Source organism: Gobius niger, assembly GCF_951799975.1.
Source record: "Gobius niger genome assembly, chromosome: 15".
NCBI lineage: Eukaryota > Metazoa > Chordata > Actinopteri > Gobiiformes > Gobiidae > Gobius > Gobius niger.
In genome coordinates this window covers 8,860,669-8,886,180 of record NC_136866.1, presented here as the reverse complement: position 1 = coordinate 8,886,180, position 25,512 = coordinate 8,860,669, and the positions used below count along the sequence as shown (strand labels likewise).

The following is a 25,512-nucleotide window of genomic DNA, read 5'->3' as shown; positions in this document are numbered from 1 at the left end:
ATGAACCTAATCTATACAATTATGTTTGCCAATGCCTTTGAACTGAGACTTGTGTATTGGAAATGTTCCTATCCTCACTACAGGGCAGGAAGCATCAGCATCAGAGTGCTGCGAAATCCATAGATTGGTGAACACATCATCATGACAAATTATTGCACTATACATTTATTGCACTTTTTTTTTTTTTAATCCATCTAGGGATTAAAACATGTTTAGCTATTCAATTGTGTGTCCATAAAAGTAGGTTATCAAATGCTGTCTGCTTCCACTCGGATGCATAAGATTCATTTGTCTTGTCTTCTTGCATTGGCTTAAAAATTATTGGTATGGTCATTGTTTTACACTCAAGTATAAAACAATGGAGATAAAAGATCCAATGCAATTTGGTGCATGCGCGAAAATAATGCAGGTGACCAGGACTCAATACACGTTAATGTTGGCCTCAGTGTTAATTTCGTCGACTAAAATATTGAGTCTTAATTTAAATCAAAGTAATATTTTTGCTGACTAAAAGTGGACGAAAACTAAATTCAAAGTTTTTCATGAGACTAAAACTATGACTAAAATGTCCAGATATTTTAGTCGACTAAAACAAGACTAAATAAAAATGAAAAGGAGAGACTAAAATCATCCAAACTTCAATTGACAGTCTGAAAGAGCCTCAGATCATGTAAATTCACTCATAAAGGATCAGCTCTGAGCTTTGTTCATGTGGGAGCAGCTCCATGAAGCAGAGGAACAAGATTAAATATAATTATTATGAATATTATCAATGCAAAGTCGACAAAATTTGATTTAATTTAGTCGACTAAATATACTTGCAATTCTAGTCGATTAAAACTAGACTAAAATTGAAGATTTTTGACTAAATATGAACTAAAATTAAATTACATTTTCGTCACAAGACTAAGATTAAAACTAAATTAAAATATGTTGTCAAATTAACACTGGTTGGCCTACATTTAGCTGTCAGCAAACACACACTGTACATCCAGGACTGAATACGCAGGAATGGCCCATGTATTAAGTTTCACATTCTAAATTGCTCCATTTGACTGTAAAACAATCACTGGCTCTGTAGAAAAGTAGGCCTACTCGTGGCTAGACACTCAAATATTTGAAATCTATAATGCTGTACAGTGTTATAGTCAAAAGACCTTCCAGGCCACTTTTAAGTTCTTGCCCAGAGGAAATAGCAATTTGTCTCTTCGTCTTTGAAGGCTCAGGCCATTGCTTCATCCATTCCAAAGCGGATAATTGTTTTCTCTGTTCTTGTGTATTGAACATGCAGATTCCATTAAAGCCTTTTAGGGGGCCGTGCAGCCACTACACCGTCCAGGTGTAATGGCTTCACACCTCGCGCGGCCCGCAGACGTCTGAGGCCGTGAGCCGCTGTAGTGCCAGTCTGCGCTGATGGCCTAACCATTCACACATCACCCGCCGTGTCATCTTTGATCTCCGGCACTGGGTATAAAACTGAGATGTTCTCTCATTCAGTCACTGGGAGTTTAGAGATCATCATGTCTGCAGTCCACGGTAACCTACGATCTGGAGATCTGACTCCCTTCCAGATGTATCATGAAGGGTCACTGTCGATGAACGCTATGGTAAACTCAGGTCGGTCGATATTTCATTATCATATTCAATCATTATAATTTCTATTCTTGAGCGGAGAAAATATCCACCGCGCGTAATTTACGCATCGTAAAAACGAACTATTCCGTTTTACAGATTATGGAACACCTGATGCCCCGAATTACTTCAAATCTGCAGAGTCTGTTTCGAGGGAAGAAAAATGCGTGGCGATTCTGACGCATAGAAGGAAGAGAACCAACTTTACATCGCAACAAATTCAAATATTAGAGAAGGTTTACTCGGACACCAAATATCCTGACATTTATCTCCGGGAGAGACTTGAAGCTTTGACTGGCCTGCCAGAGTCCAGAATCCAGGTATGTTATTATTACCAAAACGATTTGGAAAATGTTAACTTTATTATGGAGACCGTTTTTGCTTAAATAAATGTCCATTATTTTGTTGAATTTTGTAGGTTTGGTTTCAAAACAGGAGAGCAAAATCTCGCCGCCAAGTTGGTTCATCACTATCCAAACAATCAGTCAATCCTACTCTTACACCCTGTAATTTCATCCCAGTTCAGAAAGGTAATTATTAACCTTCATTCTGTTGCTTTTAACCCATGTCATCCAAGTCTTCAATATCAACACTGTATGTTTACATCCTGCGTTTTCCCTTTCAGTTAACAGTCACCCTGCTGAGACACATGGGATAGGCTTTGGTCATGAAGAGAATTTCTCTGGAAAAATCCTACAAAGCTCAGAGGACACCCACAGGACAGCTTTACTCACCAAACACAACTATGAGAAACCTTCTGCATCCTGTCGATATGACAAAGACTCTAGCAGACAGAAGCCAGAGGAGATGGCAAGACTTGAGCTCAGTGTCAACGTGCCATGCTACAATGTCCAACTTTACCTCAAAGGAAATGAGCATCAGCCTGAAGCCAACATGGCGGCCAACATCCAGGCTTCTAAAGTAGTGGACTATGACAACTTCCCACCAAACAAAACCATTGGACCAGAGATGAAAGTTGTAATCCCACCTATTCCGATGCAGAGAAACTTCAACAGGTCCCCAGGGCCCCCACCAAAAGAAACTGGACACCATCTGCCGTATTCCCAAATCAGGCCGACAGGGGTCAATCACCTTCCCTCCATCCATCCAAAAGAGGGAAAGGACTTTTCAGACTCCGACTCAGACTGGGAAAATGAGGCCATTATAGGCTTTAGTGGCTTCATGTGATGTGCATTACAGTGAATATCTGCATTGGAAAAATATGTTGTATTATAGAAATCTATATTGTACCTAAACTTGTATGCAGGAGTATGTAAAATCCTATATTTATTAAATAGTTGGTCAACATGTAAATAAATGTGCAGAAAACAAAAGTAACAGGGGGATACGGTGTTTAATATAAAAGGACAGAAATAGTATACACATGTACAGGAAGAAAACCGTTGAATTATAGTTACCTAGCCTTAGTGTGAAGGAGCAACAACTGCCATGCCAATGTGGTGATGCTAATGATAGGTATCCAGAGCCCTCTTTTATAAAAAATATCAAATCTCTTATCAGTGCACACAAAATTACAAAACACATCTAAGTACAGAGCTGATGTGTTGACAAAAGTTCTAATAATCTGAGATATTTTACAATTATTTACAATTGTACAAAATATTCTTTAGCCTCCGCTCTTACATTTAGCGGAGTAAGAAGAGGGAACTGTAGTGATAGCAAAATACTTTCCCATAACGTTACACAGACCTGCTCAAATAAATAAATATGGACTATAAAAATATAATTTAATGCTTGGCACATGACCACTGCAGACACCATTTAGTCTATGTGCGAAACATTGCATTAAAATAGGTGAGTACTTTAGCTCTTCTGTCAGTACAAAGCAGAAAAAGGGCAAAAACCAAAACTGCAATAACCCACATTAGATTCTGAAGCAGTCTTCAAAGTCCACCAGGGCTTGTGTCTGTGGTCTTCTGACAGTTCAGATGAAACGCATGCACTCACAGAAGGGACTCAGAGTGAGGTGACAACAATGCTACCTTCAGACTGCATTGGTGTTGTTAGCGGCAAACGCGTGTAGATTGCCCAGTTGACTAAGGCCACTCTGAATGTGAGCCACGTGGATCTCAACACTGTTCTGGAAGCAACTGAAGATTCAGAAATGTATGTGATTAAGATTTTATTTATCCAAGCAGTAAAGTGAAACTATTACAATGTCAGTTTACCTGAGGTTAGAGGGATCGATGGACGCCTTGATGTCATTGAGTGAGTCTGTTAGAGATTTGAATTCAAATGTGTTCAGGTCCCCACCATCTGCCAGACACTAAAATATACACACATTATCTTTGTTAACAAAAATAATACTTGTACAAATATTTGAGAGCTAGTTAAACATAAAAATGAAAACAAAGATTTGAATTGGGAATGAAACATACCTTTATCTGAAGCAAGAGAGCAGTAAGTCGTGAAATGAGTTGTGTGAGGTTGGGGTTGGACACACTGCCGAGCTCCACCATCTGCTGAGCCTCCTCCTCACAGCGCCGCCGAAGCTCTGTGGGATGGTCCGCAAGGACCATACCCTGATCGGGAGCAAGCTGAAATAAAGCCAGATTGTGAAACCTTCATTGTGGAGTGGGACGTTTCACATCTCAACTAGTCTCACCTCACAACAGAACTGCTGTACTTCCTGCAGCACTTTGTTCAAGTCTTTATTAAGCTGTTCAAGCTCTAGCACTGTGGTAGCATAACGCTTCTGGAAGTCCAGGTCAATGGGCATCGAGTAGGACTTCTACAAACACATACACAAGTCAGCTTAATTTGTCTCGACACTTGAGACATTATATAGAGAGTGAAATCTGCACCAGTTTCTCAGCTTCTGTGTTCATTTCTTTTAAGTGCTTGATGTGCTCCTTTTTTATCATGAGGATTTTAGACAGCCTTGTCTGTTGATAATGTACAAGATATATTACCATATACACATCAAAATAAGAGGAGTTGCTATTTTTTAGAAATATTTACCACTTGGACCAAGAACTTCACAGGAAACCCTCCGAGGGTTTCCCCTTCAACACCTGAGAGTTTGCTTTTCCAGGGGGATTGGTTAATAAGGGGATCATTGTTCTAATAATAATAATTAAAAAAAAGAAAAAAAGAATGCATTGAACAAAAAGTAAGAGGTATATCATAAATGAAGGCATATTTGTTTTTTCTGTACCATAAGAACAGGGGTGGTTGCGGACGGATACGGGCCTCTAGGGGGAGTCATTAGGTTGTGAAAGTAGCGATTTGATCGGTGCTTCTGTGCAAATGCTGTAATGGGCATGGTCTCATTCGGTTCATTGCTCTGTAAGACATAGTATTTAATAAATGCATTATTAAAGTAAAATTAAATACGTAAAAGTTGAATCATATGCAATTATGAATTTAAGAAAAGTCTAATGGAAACAGCAGGTTTACCAGAACTTCAAAATCAGGAACAGTGTGTGTTCCCAGGCCACTGCGGTCAAAGGTAACACGATACGTGGCAGCACTTGTGTCTACTGCATCAATCTGCCCGGTGAACAACCCATCATGGACCCCTCGTAGCCGAGCTGTTGAACATGGTCAAATGAATCACCTTAGAACAAAGCCAAGTATATCCAACAAGTATTCAAGTATTTTCCAACTCAAAATGAAGCATAAATGCATTTTCACACCTGTGACTTTAGTTCCAATAATAAGAGGTAAGGGGATTTCATCTGGAAGATCTTTGCAGCTGGATACATCAGGTACTTTATACTGCTGCAATAGCCGGATCTTTTGCCTCTTTTGTCTTAGAGCTGTCCGCTCTTCAGCAAAAAATGCAGAGGAACACCTAAACGAAAGGACAAGAAACTCTTAAAGTTTTCATTTAGACAACTATTGAGAAATTAAAACTCAAAAGGGAAACGTACCGTCGAGGTTTCCCCATCAGCCTCCTGATGGTACCCCATTCAACTCTGCTTAACTTTCGAGTTTTGAGATTTGGAAAGGACTCTTTGAGACAAAGGCAAAACTCATTATCACCTTCAAAAAGGGGTCTGTAGAGAAATAACACAGTCGTTAGAAAATATATTTATTTAAAAAATGCCAACTGAATAAGTTTGCTTAAGTGTGACATCCTTGTTTTATTTCAGTCAGTCTAGCCCCAGGCAGCTGTGGCTATACTACAAATGTAGCTTACCACCACCGAGTGTGGAGTGATTGAATAATGACAACAGTGTAGTACTTTAAAGTTGTATGTAAAGCACATACAGAATAGCTACTAAAGATTTACCTGTCAATATTGGAATAAAACCACTCATAGATGCACCACTTGTGAGCTTTAGGCAGCTTTAAAAGGTTTCTTAATCTGAGCCCAATTTTTTGAGATGTCTTCTTATCAGGTGTTAACACATTTGAAAATTTCTGCAAATACAAAAAAAAAACCATAAATGTTGCTTACAAAACAAAGGAACATGCTTCTGAAGGTGCAAAATCTTTTTGGTGCAATGCTTTTTACCTGTGGTGTGGTGGAAACCCTTTGGCTTCTTCGTGGAGATCTGGAAGGAAGCCGTGGCTGTTCATCTTCATCTCGAAACAACCGACTTCTTTTAGAGCGAGTTGGCTGCAAGTACAGAGCAAATGGAAATGTTTCCAAATAACATTTAAAGAGAAAGCAAGAGAGTCTGACTGTTTTATTTAAAGAAATGTGCATGCTAAACAATGTGTCTGCGACAAGGACGTCATCTGCATGTCAAACCAGAGCAGCAACATATGAACCCAATTCTTACTGTGTCCATTGTGAGAACTGACTGACGTCCCCTGGTGTTGTGAGTTCTCTGGAAGCTATTCTTTTCATTTAGAGAGTTTGACAAACTACCCTCTGCAAGACAATACACATAATCACACAATTATGCAAATGACAGTTCAAACATCTATTAATACACACACACACACACACAAAATAAATATAATAGCCTACCTTTTAGACTGACAAGTGCTTCTGCCGAGGAGCCTAAAGGCATACAAATTACCAATGGTAAGATAAACGTAACACAACATACATGCTAAGTGTCAAGACTTGCAATTATTCACAGAGCTGACCAACTGACAGGTTTGTGACATACGGAGTAAAAACATGGATGCGTTAGGTAAAACAGGACTGTGATATCCTGAAATACACTGTCCAAAAACAAAAACAAAATAGACCCACATCGAAAAACCTCTTGCTATAAGACAAATGCACAAAGTGTTTACTATGCGTCAACTGTTAGCCATCAATTGTCATTAATCTAGCCCTAACTGGCGCACCAAACAGTCATAAATACCAGAAAGTAATACTACGAAGATACAATGGACTTATTTAAGTAAAAAACAACCAATAATTTACTATAAGCAATAACACATATAAAGCCAGGTTAGCAGGGAGCTAAGCTATGCTATGGTATTTGTTTACCATAAAGACACAAGTAATACCCATTAGCTTTCGTTAGCCTTCTGCTAATAAGCGTTAGCCTACTTGGACAAACCGGTGCGTCTTTGCGAGTGAAACTCACATTTTATAGAGCCCTGAAAGCAAAGCAATAACCAGGGACGAGGATAAAGTATTTTTATAACTGTATACACATTTAGTCACTTTGTGGGTATAATGCGTTTGCGTCGTAAAACTCTTGAATTTGGCATTTTACTCACTCTCGTCCAACAGCTGGTCCATCTCCGCCATCTTGAATCAGCCGCGCCGCTTTTTCAAAGACTTTGTCAAAATGCATTCTGGGTCGGGACGCTCTCTGGAGGGCGAATTGAGATAAACAAAACACTACTAAATATTAAATGTAGTTTGTTTGGGTTTATTACTAGGTATACAAACATTGGCATAGCATTAGCGTAGTTTTAAAAAACGAAAAATAGTGGAAAACCTAATCGAAATGCCACCACAAGGAAATTATGTAACATTGTAATATAATAGTTAAAATTCTCTTACATCCGCGAGTTTTCAAGAAAACAAAGGATGCTTATGTATAACAAAATGTACAATTTTCACTCAGGTGAACTCAGACACAGACAAAGGTTATTTTCATCATAACTTTGTTTTTATTTTGATGGACGAAGCACAAGAAAGCTGTAATGCAACGTGGCCCAAACTAAAACTATTAGTCTAAAATATAAAGACATGTTGAAACAATTCTAATATGACTACAGTATAGCCTACAAACCAAACATAGGCTAATTTTTTTAAAGGTAAAGTTTGACTTTATTGTTCCCAGTAGGGAACTAGTCATTTGGCCCACCCTTCAATGCCACCTAGGAAACCTAGCAGTCCTGATGATGTTGTGAGCTGGGCGCTGCAGTAAAGAATGTGGCGCTGTTTGTTTCATTTTATTGCTAATATTTCTGAAATTTTGGATTACCATATGTAAAAAGAAAGATGCTTATTTGCAATTTAGTCCAATTGTTGTTTTTTCTTCTTCCTTTTTTACTGTTTTTGCAACAAAGTAGGTAACCTAATGAAAAACAATTTCTGACAGCTTAATAAAGTGACTTAATATACAGTGATCTTTGTAACATGGTTGGGTATCACATTTTGCCCCAACTTGCGGTTAGAGCAATCCAAGTTGAGCCTGGTATTTGGAGCAATAGTGGTTTGAACATTGAAGAAATCCTGGACAGGGGCTTTTCACCACAGAGAAGTTTGGTAGTTAAACTTGGTCTTCAGGAGGTACTTTAGATTTACCTGTGCAACATCATAAACAATGTATCTGGAGGAACAAGGTTTAGGAAAAAAAAAAAAAAAGACATTTGCAGTATATTAAAACAAGCAAGCAAAAACCTGTACCATCTGCAATTTTTTTAATATTCTATATAAGACAGTTTTCAATGGTTTCTGCTTTTTCAGAACAGATTTGTTAAGAAGTAAGCTTAGTATGAGGGTCACTTTAAAGTTGTCAACCTCAGCGCTGAGGACCATATAACAATTTTTCAACTGAGGTCAATCTTGTGTTTACTTGAGCGGTTTATGAGAAATTAAACTGAAAGGGAAAAAAAACACCACTACCAAATAGCTAGGAATTCAGTTGATATGCATAACTAGCAAAACATCAGCAACTTTTTACCATCTGAAAAATACTGCTAAGATCAGAGGAAGTGTCAAAACCAGACTTAGAGAGACTTATCCATGCATTTGTCTCCAGTAGGTTAGACTACTGTAGTGGCCTGCTCACTGCTAGACAGCTGCAGTACATTCAGAATGCTGCTGCTCGAGTCCTGACAAGAACCAGGAAATATGACCATATTAGTCCAGTGCTCCGGTCTCTGCACTGGCTTCCTGTCGCTCAGAGAATAGAAATTAAAACAGCTCTGCTTGTATACAAGTCTTTTCATGGTTTAGCACCAAAGTACATCTCTGACATGTTAGAGTCATAAAAAACTATCTCGGGCCCTGAGAACTTCAGGGAGGGGCCTCCTGGTGGTTCAATCAATAATAAACACGGTGAGGCTGCGTTTCAGTTTCATGCAGCTACATTTTCATTTTAGTTGACAAGGCTGTGATTGTTCCTATGTAAATGATGTAATGTTTTTGTGATCCTTTGTGCACTTTGTGATTTTATCTGTGAGAGGTGCTGTATAAACAAAGTTTCTTCTTCTTCTAAAATCTGGAACAGTCTTCATGAGGATGTGAGAAAGGCCTCAACTCTGACAATGCTCAAATCCAGGCTGAAAACAGTTATTTTTACCCGTGCATATGACAACTGAAAGTATTTTATCTGCACTCTTGCCTTTTTACTCTAATTGATTATTTTTTATGTTGATGTCTTATTGATTTTACCTGCTTTCTTGTAATTTTATGTGCAACTGTGGAGCACTTTGAATTGCCTTGTGTATGAATTGTGCTCTACAAATAAACTTGCCTTGCCTAACATTTACCTAGCATATTACACATATTGCACAAATGCCTAAGCGAGGATATTTGTAAATGGTAAATGGACTCAACTTATATAGTGTTTTTCTACCTTCAATAGGCCCAAAACGTTTTACAGCAAAGAACCAGTCACTGTCATTCATACACCAATGTACGCACCTCTGGATATTGAACAAAAGAAAAAAACAAAAATGCATACTCTTGGTTTGAAAGGATACTCATTGTATAGAAGACTTGTGTCATCAATATTTGTATGGACTCCTTTTCCCAAAGGCACATGCACATCCTCCAATGTAACGGTTGCATTTGGATCTGGAGCAGTTCTACCCACACCTAGAATAGTCAAACATAAAAACTGTGACTTCTTTTCACAAGCCAAGGATACCTTTTCCATGAAAAATGTTTTAAAATACTTGATTTAGTTTTAAAAAAAAATCTGTATCTAATAAAAACATTGCATTTACCTTTAACACTGTGTTTTCCCTTGGGCACTTTAGTAATGTGAGCAGCCTTCTTCAGCTCATGCCTAAAAAGTAATGTACATGATTTAATCAGATTAATCAGTGTCAAATGCAAATCATTTAATCTTCGACTGATTTAATTACTGACATGTTTCCAAGGGCGACTTCAGCCAGCATCAAAAGGCCTACAGGGTCGGACTGTGACGTGTGACAGTAGTTTGCACTCTTTGACACCATGTCAGCGAAGTACACACCTTTGCCAAACATGTAGCCAGTCTGAAAACAAAACCAGATCACAACTGTAAAAATGAGTGGCACAAATAAACAACATTAAACATTATAGAAATAACTTACCACTGGGGCTTCTGGTGGAGCAATGCGCAGACCCTGAGACAAGATACCCGCATAATTTGTGGTACGTGAGCCGTGCCATAGGAGCTGTCGATTGTGTAGCTCTTCGAATGGCCGATAGCGCTGCCGTTCTCCATCTCGGTTGATTTTAAAGATCTTAAAAAAGAGAGAGAAAATAGCAATTACATAAAATTCGCACTTTGATTTATTCGTAGTTTCACAAAAACGAGTTTGTTTTTCCACTTACTTCTTGCACCTCCAGTGTGTATGTGTTGTGAGTAGCAGCATGTGTGTTCTTGACATATTGCATGATGATGTCGGCCTCAGCTGTAGTTTTGTCAACAACCTAAACATACAAACAATACATCAGCTCGAATGTAGCTGTGAAATTAAGAAATGAAAACAATCTGAGAGCTGAAACGTACCTCAATCTTTGTTTTCAGTTTTTCATAGTTGATGTCAATTGGATCATTGTCATTATCCTGGGCTCCCCCTCTCAGCAAACTATATGCAACTTCAATATCCAACAGATTATCCAACATCTGGACCTTAGCCTAAATGTGACCACATGATTAGACACATTTCCACATCTATTATAAGTAAATATAAGCATGCATTGCACTTACCTGAATGTAGTCAAGGTTATTGAGAAGAGGAGGCTTTTTCATTCCAAAATCATGGGGTATTAGAGTGTAGAAGCGATTGGACAGGTCTAATATCTGAGCTTCAGCAACACTATCCGATACAGCCTGTGACACAAAAAGTAAACTTCAAAACACTGAAAATACTATTCAGAGCAAAAAGCAATGTTCACCGACCTGTTGTACTTCAGTAAGGAGGGCATAAGCACTTTGAATCTGCCTCTTGCTCAACTTTCCAAGTGGCATCTTTTGGAGATCAATCTGGGGAGGGGAATAGAAGTGACTCTCATGAAAAACGTCCACATGGGATATGTTTAATTATGCATTTAGACTTGTGCTGTTGTTTTTGTACGGATTCATGTTTGAAGTACCTCACTAGATTTTGTTGCATATGTATGTAATGCAGGCTTTTTATTCTATTGTATGTGTCAAAATCACCTCAAATTCCACCATGGCCTTCTTCATGCTCTCAACATCAAAAATCATCTTGATCAAGTCCTGAACAGGCTTCGCCAGTTTAGACTTGCTGCCGGTAGTGGCAGTTAACCTCTTGACAGCTTCCTCATCCTAAGAAGACAACACAAACTCTGCAAAAATTATCTTAAAACTCGATTCAATTATACATGTTTTGGCGCTTTTCATACCTGTCCATAATCAATCTCCAATGGGTAAAACTTGTTAGGATATTTGGTGAAATTTGTACAACTCCAGTCATTGCCAGTCTTCTCCTTGTAGACAATGAGGAAATTGTCCAAAGCAGAGTTCTTATCGTGGAACTTGTCGAGTTTGTTGCCGCCAATCGTTGTTCCTACTCTGCCCCATGACCTGAAGACCCAGTACCTGAAAGACAGTTGAGGGGAGTTATATTTAGACATCCAACAATTATTTGCTCAGTGCCTCTACAAAGAATTAGTACACCCCTAACCGTTTTTGCACATCATCTTCCAGCAGCTGAAGTTTATAGTAGGAGTTAGTCCCTCTGACAATGTCCACGAGACCTAAAGTGGCACTGTACATTTTCCCACTCTGCTCCAGGACGTGAGCACTGTTCTCCAAACCCGAGTCTGGATCCACAGCAGCGCCTCCTTTCACAGTAAGCTTCATCTTCTTAGACTTATGTCCACCTGCAAAGAAATACACAAATGCTATTAACTCAATCTGATATATTGTAGACAAAAGGTTCTTCAGAATGGTTTTTCCTTCACCTTCCTCCTCCTTGATCCGTCCAGTGCTCTTTGCAGCGGGAGCTCCAGACTTCGAGGGCAGCGCTGCAGCCTTGGTCTCCACTTTGACCTCTGCTCCCCAGGGAGAAATGGCGTGGAGCGAGACCAGTTCTTGGAAGGCTTTTCCAGAGGACTTGATGTCTGTTAGAAAATCTTCCGCCAAAACGCGTACGCCGGCATCCCTCACCTCCTCCATCTTTTTGCTCATCTTTTCCACTTCCTCTGCACAACATCCAATTAAACCAGAACGGTTGACTTCGTTCAGCAGGAAATGCAACCATTAAATAATCTTATACACCGAATGCTTACTCTTGGTACTGAGGCAGAGAGAGGCCTTATTCACAGTGCTAGTTATTTTTCCTCCGAGCTCTTCTACAACAACCTTTAACTCGTCCTTGTTTTTGGTCAGCTTGCCAATAGTCAAAAACTTCATACCAGTGAGAGGTTTATCTACAACAAAAATCATAAGAATATAAGAATCATAGAGCGATTGTGGTCATGGAAATAGAGTGTCTCATCTCAACTGAGTAACACAAATTCTTCTAACCAGGGGGCGCCTCCAAAACTGCTTCCATTGGTGCACTAGATGCGCTTGCCAGAGACTCAGCTTTCACCACAGTAGGGGCAGGTGCAGGTGCTTCTTTGGGAAATACTCTGTCTTGCTTTTTGAATTTGAATTTTTTCAAGAAAGGAAGCTCATGAAATTCCTAAAAAAAAGAAAAGAAAAGAGTGGTGTGAGATGTGAGATGGAAAGAGATTGGTGAAAGAATTTAAAGCATGACCTACAGTAGGAATGACCCAATCTGTGCGAATAGGCGATTTTGTTTTAGCAACACATTTCGTCCATGCAGAGATGTCCCCAGTGCAGTAATATGCATCCCCTTTGAACACCAGTTGACCTGAGCATTCTTTGCAAGGCATGAGGGCTCCAAAGGCCATCCCATCAGCCAAACGGTCAACCACCTACAATAATGCAACACAAAGAGGAGGATTCATTTAAAATATTGTTATTGATAACTCTCAGCAATTAGGATTATACTGAACCTACATTAGATTCTCCTGAAGGAACATCTTGGCCGTTGGCAATCAACAGCTCCTTCATGTCATTCGTTGAGCAGTTCTTCCTCAGTTTGTCCTTGATTCCCCATATCACCTGGCTTTGGTTCTGTAGAACAATAAAGATGACGTGAGCGCTGGATCACAGGCACCAACTCAAAGTCTTAAATCACAAAAAGCAAACCTTCAATTGCTCCTCTATTTTTTTGTTTTCTTCTTCCTCCTCTTTCTTCTGTTTCTTTGATTCACCATCCAACTCATCGCCTTTTCTTTTCCTATAAGTTCGGAACAACAAGTTCATCAAACATTTAATGACCACTTTGGAAAACATCTTAATGTCAAAGGAGACACAAGAGTTGTTTATGATATTACACTCACTGGGACCCTATTAACTAATGGACATCCACCTGGGCAAGCAGGTACATGTTTCCCAAGTCTCGAGTGTACCAATACAATTATCAATGGGCAGTAAATATGTAATAGGCAGTATATGCAAGGACTTTGCTGGCCTATTGGGCATTAAACCACTCATTACGGCCAATGATTTGGCAATAGCAACTCAGGAAAATCTGAAGAGTGGGGAGTCAAAATAAAAATTTAACAATTCGTCATGGGAGCCTCTCATTCTTTTAAAAGGCGGAACAGTTTTGACACTCCTGTTAGAATATTATGTGTTTAGTACATCAACAGCCTCTGCTCAGTCCTTGGCACAGTCTGGCGAAAAGACAGGTCAGTGAGCAATTTTATGTATTGTTCTTTCACACATTTAAGATTTAACCTACGTTTTTCTGTTTCTCCCCTTTTTTCAGGAATGGAACAAAACTCTATTCTGCTGAAACTCTACAGTTTCCAGCAAAAAGAAAAGAAAATACATTTTAATTATTTTCAGAATTTTGCAAATGAGTCTGAGAACATCAGCTACTTCAGCCCGACTTCATCTCCATCTGCAGAGATGGTAATTTCCCCAAATGTGGCATACATGACAGCCGAGCTCATCATTTCCATTTTGTCAGCTATTGGAAATGTATTAGTCTGTGTTGCGGTTGGCATCAACCAAAAGCTGCGCACAGTCACCAATTACTTCTTGGTGTCACTTGCAGTTGCGGACATCTGTGTCGGTGCAATAGCCATCCCTTGTGCTATTCTCACTGACCTCGGCCTGCCGTATCATAACCTATACCTGTGTCTGCTTATGCTAAGTTTGTTGATAATGTTCACACAGAGCTCAATATTCAGCTTACTTGCAGTTGCAGTGGAGCGCTTCCTGGCTATATTAATGCCTTTTCAATACCAGAGACTGATGACGCCCCGAAATGCCGTCTTGGTGATCCTTGCTACTTGGTTACTGGCTTTCTTCATTGGGCTTGTTCCGCTCATGGGCTGGCATAAAACCCCTCCAGAATCAGGCTACTGTTTCTTTGTTTTTGTTGTAGACATGACATACATGGTTTACTTCAACTTTTTTGCCTGTGTGCTGACACCATTGGTTATTATGTTTCTAATTTATGCCCAAATATTTCTCACTGTCAAAAGTCAATTGCGGCGAATAGCATTTGTACACAGTGGAAGAAGGGAGGCTCAGCTAACGATGGCTGCAGGAGTTCGTAAAGAGATCAAGACAGTGATGCCATTTTTCCTAGTACTCTTTCTCTTTACAATTTGCTGGATCCCTCTGCACATCATCAACTGTTTCTTGTTGCTTTGTCCACACTGCTCGGTTCCTCTAGAGCTGCTACTTGCTGCAATTATTCTATCACACGCCAACTCCGCAGTCAATCCCTTCCTTTATGCATATACAATGACCACTTTCAGAGACACATTTAAAGCTATATTTTTATGCTGTCAAGCCACGAGAGACCGAGGGGATGAGAGAACCTAAACCCAAGTCCAAAGCAACACTTTACACAGTCCATGTATGACTAAAGCAGGACGAGGGAATTTAACCGCAAGACTCTTGAGAAACACAACTCAAATGCAGTACAATTAGGTCAGGGTTCTCCTCACCCTTCGGATTTGACAGCGGGGAGCCTCTTCTTGAGCTCCGCCTGGTCCTCAGCCCGGAGTGCAGCGAATCCCTTCAGCTGTGCAGCGCTGTATTCAGTTTTAAAGGCCAGTTCTTCTCTGCGGCTCACAAAACAAGCCGTGTGGTACCAGCGGTCTATCAGGCCCAGCTGAGGCTTCTCTGGGTCCACAGTTTTCTTAGACACACGAATCTGATCCTGAAATGTAAATTATGCACATTAGAAATATTTATTGATGTACTGCTAAACAAGGCCATTATAAACTGTGCAAACCTTTTCTATTTTCTGCTCGCAGCCTTTACATGTGCTGCGGTTTGACTTGGCATATTCCACTGCAAAGTCATTCAGTGTTTTTGCTCCTTTTGCAGCACCTTTTTGGTCTCCTTTACCTGCTTCAATTCAAATCACAATTGGTAAAAGAGTTTAAGGTCAAAGGCTCTTCACGCATCAGAACCTTTGTGAACTGACCTGAGGTAGCACCTCCACTCTCTATGGCCTTTTTGACTTTTTCCTGGTCTTCCCAGCGGAGCACAGAAAACCCTCCGATGTCAGCAGTGGACTGGGCAGCCGCACGCTGCCAGAAACAGGAGAAATGATGCCAGTGGGGCACCTTCCCGTCGAACATGGGCGACTGGAGCAGGGAGAAGAATAAAGTCACAAGAATTAAAGGCCACTGTGTAACGCATGATACAACCAGTGAGATCAAATGGAGGCGAATCAGATGAAACACAATGTTTTTATTTGCAGTTGTTTGCAGAGAAGTGCATTAGGTTATGTGCAAACGAAACTAAGGCTTAACAACAAGCAAATGCACCGTGATGCTCAGCGACGTCTCTTTGTGAAATGGGCAGTGCCAGCCATCTAAATGCTAACGAGGACCTAAACCCTTAGGTACAAACACTTACTATTCTATTACACAGACACAAAGACTAACCATCCTCTACTATATAAGCATTAAATAAATATTCTACGCATGAAAGTAATGAGCTAACTCCGCAGCTTTCTATTGAGGAGTAAAATCCAGTCGACGCTACCTGCACCATGATAGCCATCCGCAGAGAATCCTTTGCTATGTTGTCTTTGCATTTCTTGCACGATGCACGGCCGCTTTTGGCATATTCCGCAATGTAAAGCTTGTCCTCTTGTGAGTCAGCCATAGTTTAAAACATACAAAACACAGAGACGAACTTTCTCAATCAACGAGACAAAACAATCAGCGCACGTTCACAGAGCAACCCGCCGCGTGTCTATGCGCAGAGTCAAAGGGAGACTGTGCACAGACAGAGGTCTCACTCTGCACGCCTTCAGAGGACAGGACAGGCACAGTGCAAGCAGGCCAGCACCGCAGCAAACAAACTACACTCACACACTGTACACAGCGTGATACCAAAGAGAAACATCTCTTGCTTTTTATGCTCATAATCATTTATAATACTTTTCTCAACTTTACTCTGAGTGATGAAGGATGTTTGTGTCGTGTTCCAGTAACGATCTGTGAACAGCTCTATGAAAATACCCGCGCGAGCCTCAGTCATCATAATCGAGTCCAGAAAAATCAATTTTCATTCATTTTAGTAACTACTAAAATCTTAAATGTATAGTTTAACTGTGCTGTGTTGTCTCCAAGAGCTGTTTGAAGTAACAGAATTGTTATCTTGTAAAGGGTCTGTAATCTGCAAAACCATTTACTATAAGCCATTGGAACCTATTATTTTGTGAAAAATAATGAAACATTAAAGCGATAGTTTGTAAGATTGCAAAGCCAGGAGAGAGTGAGTCACTTTATGTGGGGTCTTGTTTTGTTTATTTGTGCTTGTTTTAGTAATAATTGTACATTTATAGTCTGTTTTCCTTCTGCATCCTGATCATTTACACTCAGTGCCTTCACTTAACACAAAACATTGCTTTAACTTTCTGATTTCTAGCAACTATTGGCTATAGCTTTATTTAAACTACTTCTCTCAATGCCAAAATATGATGAGTTCCAGAAATAAGGGCTGAACTACTTTTGGCCTACCTTTCTCTTGACTTTTCCTTACAGACCTACTTTATATTAAAACATGCAAATGCGACAGTCAAGAGATAAGATAAGATAAGATATGATAAGATTTTATTGATCTCACAGATGGAGAAATTGCATTCGATGAGAGAGCATCCGGCAGCAGCACCCATTCAGTGCGCACCACTCTTAAAAATATATATATATTTCTTGAAGAATGAAATACAATAGGACCTAAGATCATCTTCAGTAAAACCGCTTGCTTTTCAAAGCCTGTTTTGGATCACATTCAGCCTAGCCAGGGTCATACTTGGGCCATCCCTGGTGTAATCCCTGTAGGTTTGGCAAATCTCCCCAAATTCATGATGTGATGACAAGTAAATGCAATCTGATCCAGCAGCTTTATTATACAGGTTTTTATTACAGAGTGCAAACCAGACAGAACCTGGGCTGGTCATGACAGCAGTTTACAAACATTAAGAACAACAGAAAAAGAAATAACATGATTTGTAAAAATGAGCAGTATAGGCCATTGGTTATAGATTTGAGGTTATATGAGTTAAGATGAGGTATTTTGTGGTGTCCATGGCAAAATAAATACTTTTCATAACAATTCAAAATAAAAATAAAAACATGTAAGAGTTTCTCAGCAGTGATAACTGGGAGAAGTCCGAATATATCCTCCATTGGTCTCTCTTCTTTTCTCCTTATGTCTGGACTGCAGGAGACCATTTACAACTTCAGCCAAACTCATGCGCCCTGCTTTTCGATCCCGTCCCGAGCGACAAAATGCTGCAACACTGGCCGTCTTGTTGCGAATGGTACTGATGAAATATGTGCGGACCGTTCCCTGGTACTCACTCACCTGCAATTATAGGGAAATATGATGATGACTAAGAGAATCTAATTTGAAGCAATTTATCATTTATAAGTTCATTTATTGTTTCATGTACTGTAAAGCTATATAAGTGCGGAATAAGTGGAGAGTTAAGAATTATTCCAACAACCAAAAAATGCCTGGATGTCTGGATTTCAAATTAAGTCTCAATTGGCTAATTTAATTAAATGTATTTATTAGGTGGGGGCAGTGCATATTGTGTGTTCAACACATACCACTCGCATTTACAATTTTACCATCCACTTTAACTTGGTTTTGGATTGGTGTGCAGGGACGGTATAGGGTGCAAATAATTTTGATAAATACATGATACAATTTTTTGGGGTAATTTGATTGAATACAAGTTTAACATTTTATTGTAGAAGAAACCCCTGTATTAATGGTAGTCTGCTTTTTACCACTAGGTGCCACTGTGCCTTTTCTTGTGCATCATTCAACCATGAATACAGTATGCCCTGTCTCTGAATGCTAGTTTATTTAATGCTTGTAGACTATATCAGGATGTGGAGATGATATGTTCAATAATATGATTTATGGCTAATTACTGGTTAGGCAACTGCACCAGTCTTTGATCACTCACCCCTTTGACAAAGATCTCGCCACGAAGCTCCAGGACAAAGCCCCACTCTGCCAGGATTTTACGAGTTGCCTCTGGGACCTGGATGCGACCACTGACCCCTGTGCTGTCCATTCGACTGGCCATGTTTACTGTTGTCCCCCAAATGTCGTACTGTGGCTTTGTGGCCCCAATCACGCCCGCAATCACTGGTCCATGGGCAATGCCTTTACACATAAGAAAACATGTGTTTCCTTGACTTATGCCATATGGTGTAGTGCAATATTAGTTTTGGTGCATTTTGCGTACCTAAGCAACAAACCACTTACACTTACCCACACGCAGTTGAAAGTTTTTGGCGGAGTGCCTGTTAATCTCTCTAAGGGTCTCTTCCATTGCTAACGCAAACAAAACAAGCTCACTCAGGTGATTCCACTCATCCATGCTCGTCTGCAAAAGAGATTGTGTTGAGAGGATGCATGGGCACAGTTCAAGAGCAGTAAAGGAGGGCAAATAGGGGACAGTAAGCCACATGATGGCTCACCTGGCGGTCTGGAGCTAAGCCAGAGGCGGCCATGTAGCAGCTTCCAATGGTCTTGATTTTCTCCACATACTGGAAGTAAGACTCTTCTAACAGCTAGTGACACATGAATACAGAATTTGATTAGACTATTTAATATGATGATTTCAAAGCTCAAAGACTTTGAAAAGAGAACTGTCTTCTTTCTCACATCATCAAATCCAGCAATAATTTCATTCAGTAGTCGGAGGCAGTCCACTCCTTCATGTTTGATCTCTTTCTCTTCAAAATAATCGTCAAATCCAGCAATTGAAGCAAACATAACACCCACTTCATCGTACGACTGAGAGTAGAGCTCCTAAAATAAACAATGCAACAAATAAGACTTTTTAAAGAATTGCTAGATTGCTAGCAGCAAAAAAAAAAGCTGCTCACCTCATCATTTTTGCTTCGTTCCAGAAAATGCCTTGCTACATGTAGAGGGAGAATATTATAGAGCAGACATTCGTTGTGTTCCCTCAGTTCTCTCATGTCCTGCACTTCCTGTTGGGCCTGCAACCGCCACAGAAAGTCAAGCCGAGCAGTGGCCTCCCACTGGACAGAAATGGAAGAGTTTACACCAACATATCATTGTATAGAGTCTTCAAGTTTTCAAACTACTAAGGAAAAATCTCCCCAAAAAGATCCTATTACCTGACGTCCATTGTAGTAGACTGCAAAAATGAACATAAGCAATACAAGGATGGATATCCCCTGTCTCCTGACATGGTACGGCCTGTACATTGAAATATATTTTTAAATATAAGTAATAGCTGAATTATACACCACCAGCAGACACTGACCTTTGCAGGATGTCTTGACGTGTGAGAGAAACAAAGGCCATGTGAATGAGGTAGGAATCGACAGCTACAGCCAGTAGTAATACAGCCAGCTTCAGGATTGAATTCAGGCGAAGAAACACAGCACAAGTAACCATGGCAATGACACTGCTGAGCACAAATATCTAAAACATATGCACAGAAAATGAGAAGTTGCAGTTGCAGCAAAAAAGTTACCAAACTTTTGATTTCAAGAGTGCAGACATGAACAACTGCTTTACTTCAGGGTAGGTACAGACTGTGAGTGGCAGCGAGGCTGTTTTGTCTGTGACAGTTTCTCCTTTGTCTGCTACAGTGCACCAAACCTAAAGATACACAAACCATACACAATAACAAATCAATATTACATTAGCTTGATATTGTTCTACTTATGCACTCAGCAAAAAGCACTAAAGCTCTAATAAACTTCACTACCATGTTGATAGAAGCCAGGCCAAAGTTGAGAATCAGTGCAGACAGAGTGAGAATGTTGCGAGCGCTGTTGTTCTCATGAATCCAACAACATAAATGTTGCAGCGCTGCAGGGGGGGACTTAAACTCTTCAGCCAGGGATAACAGAAGCAGAAGCATGTAGGCAAGTAAAAAGACAGAAAACTGGAGGATTGCAGGCAAAATCCTGCAAAAAGAGAACCTGAAGGTTGATACAAAGCAGATGCGCAAATGCATATAGTCTTAATAAGAGGGAGAAGCAGCATGTGAGCTATACTTAATGAATAAGAATGTAGAGCTGTACCTTGGGGCCGGGATAAGAGCCTGAGCTGACATGAGGAAGATAAGCATTATGAAAGAGCACACTATGTTGGAGTTGAACATTTCATCCCTCATCTGTGAAAACTAGAATTTATACAGAAAAGTTAAAATCAGCAGGCTAACTTGTGGTTTATTTACCACATATCAAGAGGAAACTCACTTTTTCCTCAATATGTTGGTCCTTGAAGACGAGGGTCAGTGGTGTGATATGTTTCCTGTGCATCAGGTCACTGGAGCGAACCTCAATAGCATGTTTGATGCGTTTGTTAATCTCTTTAGACTTGGACTGCCAGATGTTGGTTAGCGATCCATTTGTAAAAGATGCTAGGATCTGTAATGTTTTGAAACATACATATCATTAATAATACTAATAAATATGTGTTTGATTCATGGAGTAAAAAAAGTGCTACTTACACTGTTTGTATCCACTGCTTTCATGAATGGTGCATCTGGATTCCATGTTTTAGCGGTCTTTGTAACTTTTGGCTCTACATTTCTTTTGATATCATCTTCGGGGCAAATGAGAAAAGTGTCTATATTGTGTTTACGTAAGAACTCATTCCTTTCATGGCCATGTCCCTCTTCAGTCTTATACAGGCCTTGTAAACAATCCAATGTAGCTCTAGAGATGTGGATACGTCTGTAAAATGAAGATATTGTTTTCAGTCCCAAATCAGGCCCAATGCAAAATACAAACGAACTGAATTGGTACCCTGCTACGCCTCCAGCCTCGACCATATTGGCAATACCAACATCCCAAGACCAGACATCAAACTGCCATTTCTGTAGTCCGAGAACACCACACAAGACAGACCCCGAATGGATGCCAATCCTCATATCCATGTTTAAGTTCATTTTCTTCCGTAAATACCTAAGATTAAAGAATAATCTTACAATATCATCATATCGACATATCAAAGAAACTAACTATGCCATGTACTGACTGAATAGTGTTGATCATTGCCAGCCCCATCTCGACACAATGTTGGGCATGTGCACGTTGGGGCTCGGGGACCCCAGACACACAGTAATAACAATCTCCAAGTAATTTAATCCTCAAACAGTGATGCTCCTGAGATGGACACAGAAAATGATGACATTAAATATAAATATGCCTATAAACACTATGCTTGGGCAAATCCATCTAACCATCTAAAGGTATGGGGTTCTCACCTCTGCCAAATGGTCAAAGCGTCCAAAGAGCTCATTTAATAAACGAACTAGGTCTTGTGCTGACAGGTTAATTGACAGAAGAGTGAAATTCTTAATATCTGCAAAAAGGATACTGAGGAAAGAATATTTGCAGTTAGTGTCTCACAGATCTGCCAAATACTGTAAACAAAACCTTCATCAAATATTAAGTACCTGACATCTCTATACTGGTGAATCTTGTGAACCATAAGATCATCTTCCAGAGTGTTCATGTCAGAAATCATGTCTAAGGCAACAAATTGAGGCAAGATGGACAGCACCAACCGCTCCTGCATGATGACCAGTTAATGATTATTAACCTTTATGAAGTGGGGGTTAACCATTATAAAACTGCATGTTCTATGTTACCTGTCTTTGGTTCTCTTGCTCTAATTTGAGGCGACCCTCAATGCAGCGGCGTGTCTCAAGGAAAACCTGTCTCTGAGCATGATCTGTCAAGTAGTGAATAAAAAAGCCAGCTGTGTTCATGCCCAGATAAAGTAAACCTTTGGCAAACACCTGCTCTGGAGAAACAAAAATTCAGCAAAGAACGATAACTGCTCTCACGTAGTGAAATGTGGTCAATACTTTCACCTGTCTTATGAGGACAGCATCACTGTATGAACGTGTCATCTCCACCAGAAGGTGTAGCACTGAGGTGAGAGAGCCAGCGCACATGGCCCACAGCAGCGGCAATGGCAAAAGAGTATAAGTGGCAAACAGTGTGAACAGGACATACCAGGATGGGTCATTCTCCAGTCCATAAACAAGTCCTCCCAGCACCTGTGTGGTCTGTGATAGCCAACAAGCAACTCCAGCGTAGTGCAGCCAAGTTGGAGACATGGTGTCCTTGAATGATAAAACCACAGTACACATGGCTATAGCTAAAATCATGAAAAGGCTTGTAAGGCAGCTGCGCAACGTATCAGGTGTTTCTTCAGGGGCAAGTGCAAGGTACAAAACTAGCACATGTAGCTTGGCCACAGCATCAATGACACTGGTGATGGCAAGTGAGTTGCGTCTTTGTTGAGAAGAGTGTTGCTGATAAAGTTTCTCCATGTCCCGCGACTTAAAGGTGTGTCTTAATGTGGGAATATACACCCCACGAATAGTGCGACCCCATCGAACAAAGAAGTCCGCATCACTGGCATAGTCCAGGCAGGGTCCTCCCACACTGTTGGAGCCAGAACCTCGCTGGGGGTGCACTCTGAAAGATGATGACCTTCTCTTTGTCACTCCACGCAAGGACTTATTACGGATCTGTCGGTTGATCTCTTGCATATAGGCATCAGTCACAAAAATCTGACGGGCTGGCTCCACACCCACCTGCAAAAAACAATTTAAATGTACTGTTATCTGGCCAATAAGGGGTTTCTAGGTATCACAAGACTAGACATAACCTCTGTATTTTTTGCTTAAATTGAACATGGAAATAAAATGTGGAAAGTTCACCTGAGCAGAGAGTTCCTGTTGGACAATAACATGTTTGACAGCCTTCTGCCAGAGCATCTTCTTCCTGCGCAGGCCCGGGGACAGGGTGCTGCTCACACACATAGGCTCACACAGCTCCATCGGCGCGGTCTGAGTGGTCTCTGCAAAGGTCACCATCGTGATGACCAGAGCCCACCGCCAGCTGCTCCGTCAGGTGTCACTGTCAGCCTGGATGTAAAAATGAACAATAAAATGTTGTGGTCTCCAACAGGTCCAGTTTCATATTCAGTGATGAGGAAAGGGTGTAAGGGGGTCCACGTGCCGAGGCTGTGTGTGCCAGACTGCAGCTTTCAAACAAATTACCCAAAGGCCAGATTTAGCCCTGAGCTGGTTACTGCTTTAAGAGTTAAACTCCTCTTGGTTGCTCAGGTTTGAGACGCTCGAGTTACAATAAATGTAGCATTTATTAGTTACATTAAAAATATCTGTTATTATTTAGCTGCATATGTATTTTGTATTTAATACTACTACTGTAAAGTAACCATTTTTGCAATGTGACAATTGTAACTGTAACTTCTGATCCAAGTTACTAGTATTCTCTCTAATACTATGACTTCCTAATCTTAAATTATTACCTGCATCATTTCTCTTCTTGCCCACTGTCGGATTTCTCCCATAGTATGCGCTCTCCCGGCCTGTCTTCCATTGCAAAGAATGACTGGAGATCTGAAAAGGGTCACAAATATTAAAATTGTGTTGTTATCCAAAAGGTACCTTAAAGTAATTTAAAAAAATAAACAACAAATCCAACCGTGATATATCGGTGTATTAGTAGGTCACCACCTGGACTGTCAACAACCTCTGCGAACCAGAGCTGTGGGAGTGTGCAGTGCAAAGAGGATTAGTTAGTCAGCAGCCACTCTCGTTGGCCCTCAGAGTACCAAGGAAACACAAACACAGTGCTCTGCCAAAGTTTGTTTGCAAATTTATTCCATTTTTTGTTTTTGTTTTATTTATCAGGCCTATTCAATAGATGAGAGGTGCCCAAAGTGGGGGATGGGACCCCTCACAGTTCTTGGTTTGGTGATTCTGGGGGATCTGGCCTGAGAAGTTTGTGAACTCACACACACGGTCTGTCTTTACACAGGACCCATGGTCTTGGTACAAGAACAGCGGATAATACAAGAAAACCGACTGACACTAGCGTCAGGCCCACAATACACCTGAATAATTGCTTGATTGTTGCAGGTATCTTTGCAATGATCAAAATGGTGACTTGGGCTCAGAAGTGAAGCTCATAGCTTCATATGGCTGTGGTTGCCTAACGTACTAAGCTTGTTAAAGTTTTTGAGCCTTGCCTTGCTAATTTGCCCAGGCAATACACAAAGCCTTTAAGGCAGATCTAATGAGTTCCCATCTGCCACACCGTGACTATCTGGCTAAACCATTCTTGCTGATTACAGTTTGTCCAAAAATAACTCCAGTGTCTAAGGCAATTAGCTTTGCTTTGACTGGTACCACAACTGTACAAGCAGGCAGTCAATTTATTTCACAGAAAATCTATGAGATGGACAGAATCTTTTTCTTTCGAACAATCATGTGTCGCCGCTGTTTTCTGCTCTCTTTGTTAGGCGTCAGGGCTCCCTCAGACCCTCCTCCAGAGCCTCAGTCAGTGGGGACTGTGTTCTCCCAAAATTACAAAATCTTTTGGACAGTCCAGCTTCTCCTTTAGTGGATCCAGACTGTGGAACTCTCACTGATTCAAAACTGCGGACTGACACGAACAGCTTTAACAGAGGAATGAAACAGTGGCTGAAGTCAGATCGAAGCTGCACACATGGTAGCGCTGTATGAAATGTATATTGACGATGTGTCTCCTAGCCTCCTATGGACAAGTGTGGCAAATTAGCAGTTTTGCAACACAAAAAACAATGTATCTGGTTTGTCCAATGCTATTGTTGTGTCCATATCAAATAAACAAATAAATAAAACATTACCACAGCTCCATGATGCTTGGCAATCATG

At 40.4% G+C, this 25,512-nt stretch overlaps 5 protein-coding genes across 6 annotated transcripts; 2 read left to right on the top strand and 3 right to left on the bottom strand.

Annotated features, from left to right (window-relative positions):
- Positions 1 to 1,433: 1,433 nt before the first annotated feature.
- On the top strand, positions 1,434 to 2,820 carry mixl1 (Mix paired-like homeobox; the record flags this gene model as incomplete). Its single annotated transcript, XM_079572337.1, has 4 exons — positions 1,434 to 1,617; positions 1,732 to 1,952; positions 2,051 to 2,162; positions 2,258 to 2,820. The coding sequence occupies exons 1-4, from the start codon at positions 1,482 to 1,484 to the stop codon at positions 2,818 to 2,820; spliced, it is 1,032 nt and encodes a 343-aa protein (XP_079428463.1). The 5' UTR covers positions 1,434 to 1,481.
- A 157-nt stretch (positions 2,821 to 2,977) lies between these two features.
- On the bottom strand, positions 2,978 to 7,333 carry lin9 (lin-9 DREAM MuvB core complex component). The gene is made up of 15 exons (XM_079572317.1): positions 7,288 to 7,333; positions 6,578 to 6,610; positions 6,387 to 6,478; positions 6,116 to 6,220; positions 5,891 to 6,021; positions 5,529 to 5,654; positions 5,292 to 5,449; positions 5,053 to 5,186; positions 4,811 to 4,939; positions 4,615 to 4,716; positions 4,458 to 4,538; positions 4,259 to 4,384; positions 4,032 to 4,190; positions 3,822 to 3,919; positions 2,978 to 3,743 (listed from the first exon to the last, which is right to left on the bottom strand). The coding sequence occupies exons 1-15, from the start codon at positions 7,316 to 7,318 to the stop codon at positions 3,638 to 3,640; spliced, it is 1,611 nt and encodes a 536-aa protein (XP_079428443.1). The 5' UTR covers positions 7,319 to 7,333; the 3' UTR covers positions 2,978 to 3,637.
- A 351-nt stretch (positions 7,334 to 7,684) lies between these two features.
- Positions 7,685 to 16,520, bottom strand: parp1 (poly (ADP-ribose) polymerase 1). 2 transcript variants are annotated; one of them, XM_079571729.1, is made up of 22 exons: positions 16,299 to 16,520; positions 15,733 to 15,895; positions 15,538 to 15,656; positions 15,248 to 15,462; positions 13,428 to 13,518; positions 13,236 to 13,352; positions 12,974 to 13,150; positions 12,735 to 12,894; positions 12,497 to 12,637; positions 12,170 to 12,409; positions 11,890 to 12,088; positions 11,609 to 11,804; positions 11,403 to 11,531; positions 11,142 to 11,225; positions 10,950 to 11,072; positions 10,749 to 10,877; positions 10,571 to 10,669; positions 10,327 to 10,479; positions 10,121 to 10,248; positions 9,976 to 10,037; positions 9,730 to 9,844; positions 7,685 to 8,351 (listed from the first exon to the last, which is right to left on the bottom strand). In XM_079571729.1, exons 1-22 carry the CDS (start codon positions 16,419 to 16,421, stop codon positions 8,270 to 8,272), a joined length of 3,045 nt encoding a protein of 1,014 aa, XP_079427855.1. In that variant the 5' UTR covers positions 16,422 to 16,520; the 3' UTR covers positions 7,685 to 8,269. The 2 variants fall into 2 exon arrangements, with proteins under 2 accessions (XP_079427855.1, XP_079427856.1); XM_079571730.1 differs by having other exon boundaries at positions 7,686 to 8,351; positions 15,538 to 15,653.
- adorb1a (adenosine receptor B1a) lies at positions 14,179 to 15,122 on the top strand (the record flags this gene model as incomplete). Its single annotated transcript, XM_079572469.1, has 1 exon — positions 14,179 to 15,122. Exon 1 carries the CDS (start codon positions 14,196 to 14,198, stop codon positions 15,120 to 15,122), a length of 927 nt encoding a protein of 308 aa, XP_079428595.1. The 5' UTR covers positions 14,179 to 14,195.
- Positions 16,521 to 17,849: 1,329 nt separating the features above from the next.
- LOC306974851 (adenylate cyclase type 8) lies at positions 17,850 to 24,229 on the bottom strand. The gene is made up of 21 exons (XM_079572242.1): positions 24,123 to 24,229; positions 23,509 to 23,715; positions 22,651 to 23,382; positions 22,426 to 22,575; positions 22,231 to 22,346; positions 22,039 to 22,150; positions 21,810 to 21,937; positions 21,578 to 21,736; positions 21,280 to 21,505; positions 21,026 to 21,196; positions 20,849 to 20,949; positions 20,530 to 20,731; positions 20,337 to 20,420; positions 20,080 to 20,240; positions 19,931 to 20,012; positions 19,673 to 19,831; positions 19,449 to 19,595; positions 19,262 to 19,354; positions 19,053 to 19,167; positions 18,742 to 18,944; positions 17,850 to 18,128 (listed from the first exon to the last, which is right to left on the bottom strand). Exons 2-21 carry the CDS (start codon positions 23,662 to 23,664, stop codon positions 17,910 to 17,912), a joined length of 3,516 nt encoding a protein of 1,171 aa, XP_079428368.1. The 5' UTR covers positions 23,665 to 23,715; positions 24,123 to 24,229; the 3' UTR covers positions 17,850 to 17,909.
- Positions 24,230 to 25,512: the final 1,283 nt, after the last annotated feature.

Coding starts and splice junctions, on each gene's coding strand:
- LOC306974851 (XM_079572242.1), bottom strand. CDS start 23,664: ATGGTGACCTTTGCAGAGACCACTCAGACCGCGCCGATGGAGCTGTGT. Junction 19,168..19,261: donor GCTTAGCTCCAGACCGCCAG/GTGAGCCATCAT, acceptor TCTCTTTTGCAG/ACGAGCATGGATGAGTGGAA. Junction 18,129..18,741: donor GCGAGATCTTTGTCAAAGGG/GTGAGTGATCAA, acceptor CTATAATTGCAG/GTGAGTGAGTACCAGGGAAC.
- lin9 (XM_079572317.1), bottom strand. CDS start 7,318: ATGGCGGAGATGGACCAGCTGTTGGACGAGA. Junction 5,450..5,528: donor CTGATGGGGAAACCTCGACG/GTACGTTTCCCT, acceptor CCTTTCGTTTAG/GTGTTCCTCTGCATTTTTTG. Junction 3,744..3,821: donor ATCGATCCCTCTAACCTCAG/GTAAACTGACAT, acceptor CTGAATCTTCAG/TTGCTTCCAGAACAGTGTTG.
- parp1 (XM_079571729.1), bottom strand. CDS start 16,421: ATGGCTGACTCACAAGAGGACAAGCTTTACATTGCGGAATATGCCAAA. Junction 15,896..16,298: donor GGATGGCTATCATGGTGCAG/GTAGCGTCGACT, acceptor TCCCTGCTCCAG/TCGCCCATGTTCGACGGGAA. Junction 12,895..12,973: donor CAGATTGGGTCATTCCTACT/GTAGGTCATGCT, acceptor TCTTTTTTTTAG/GAATTTCATGAGCTTCCTTT.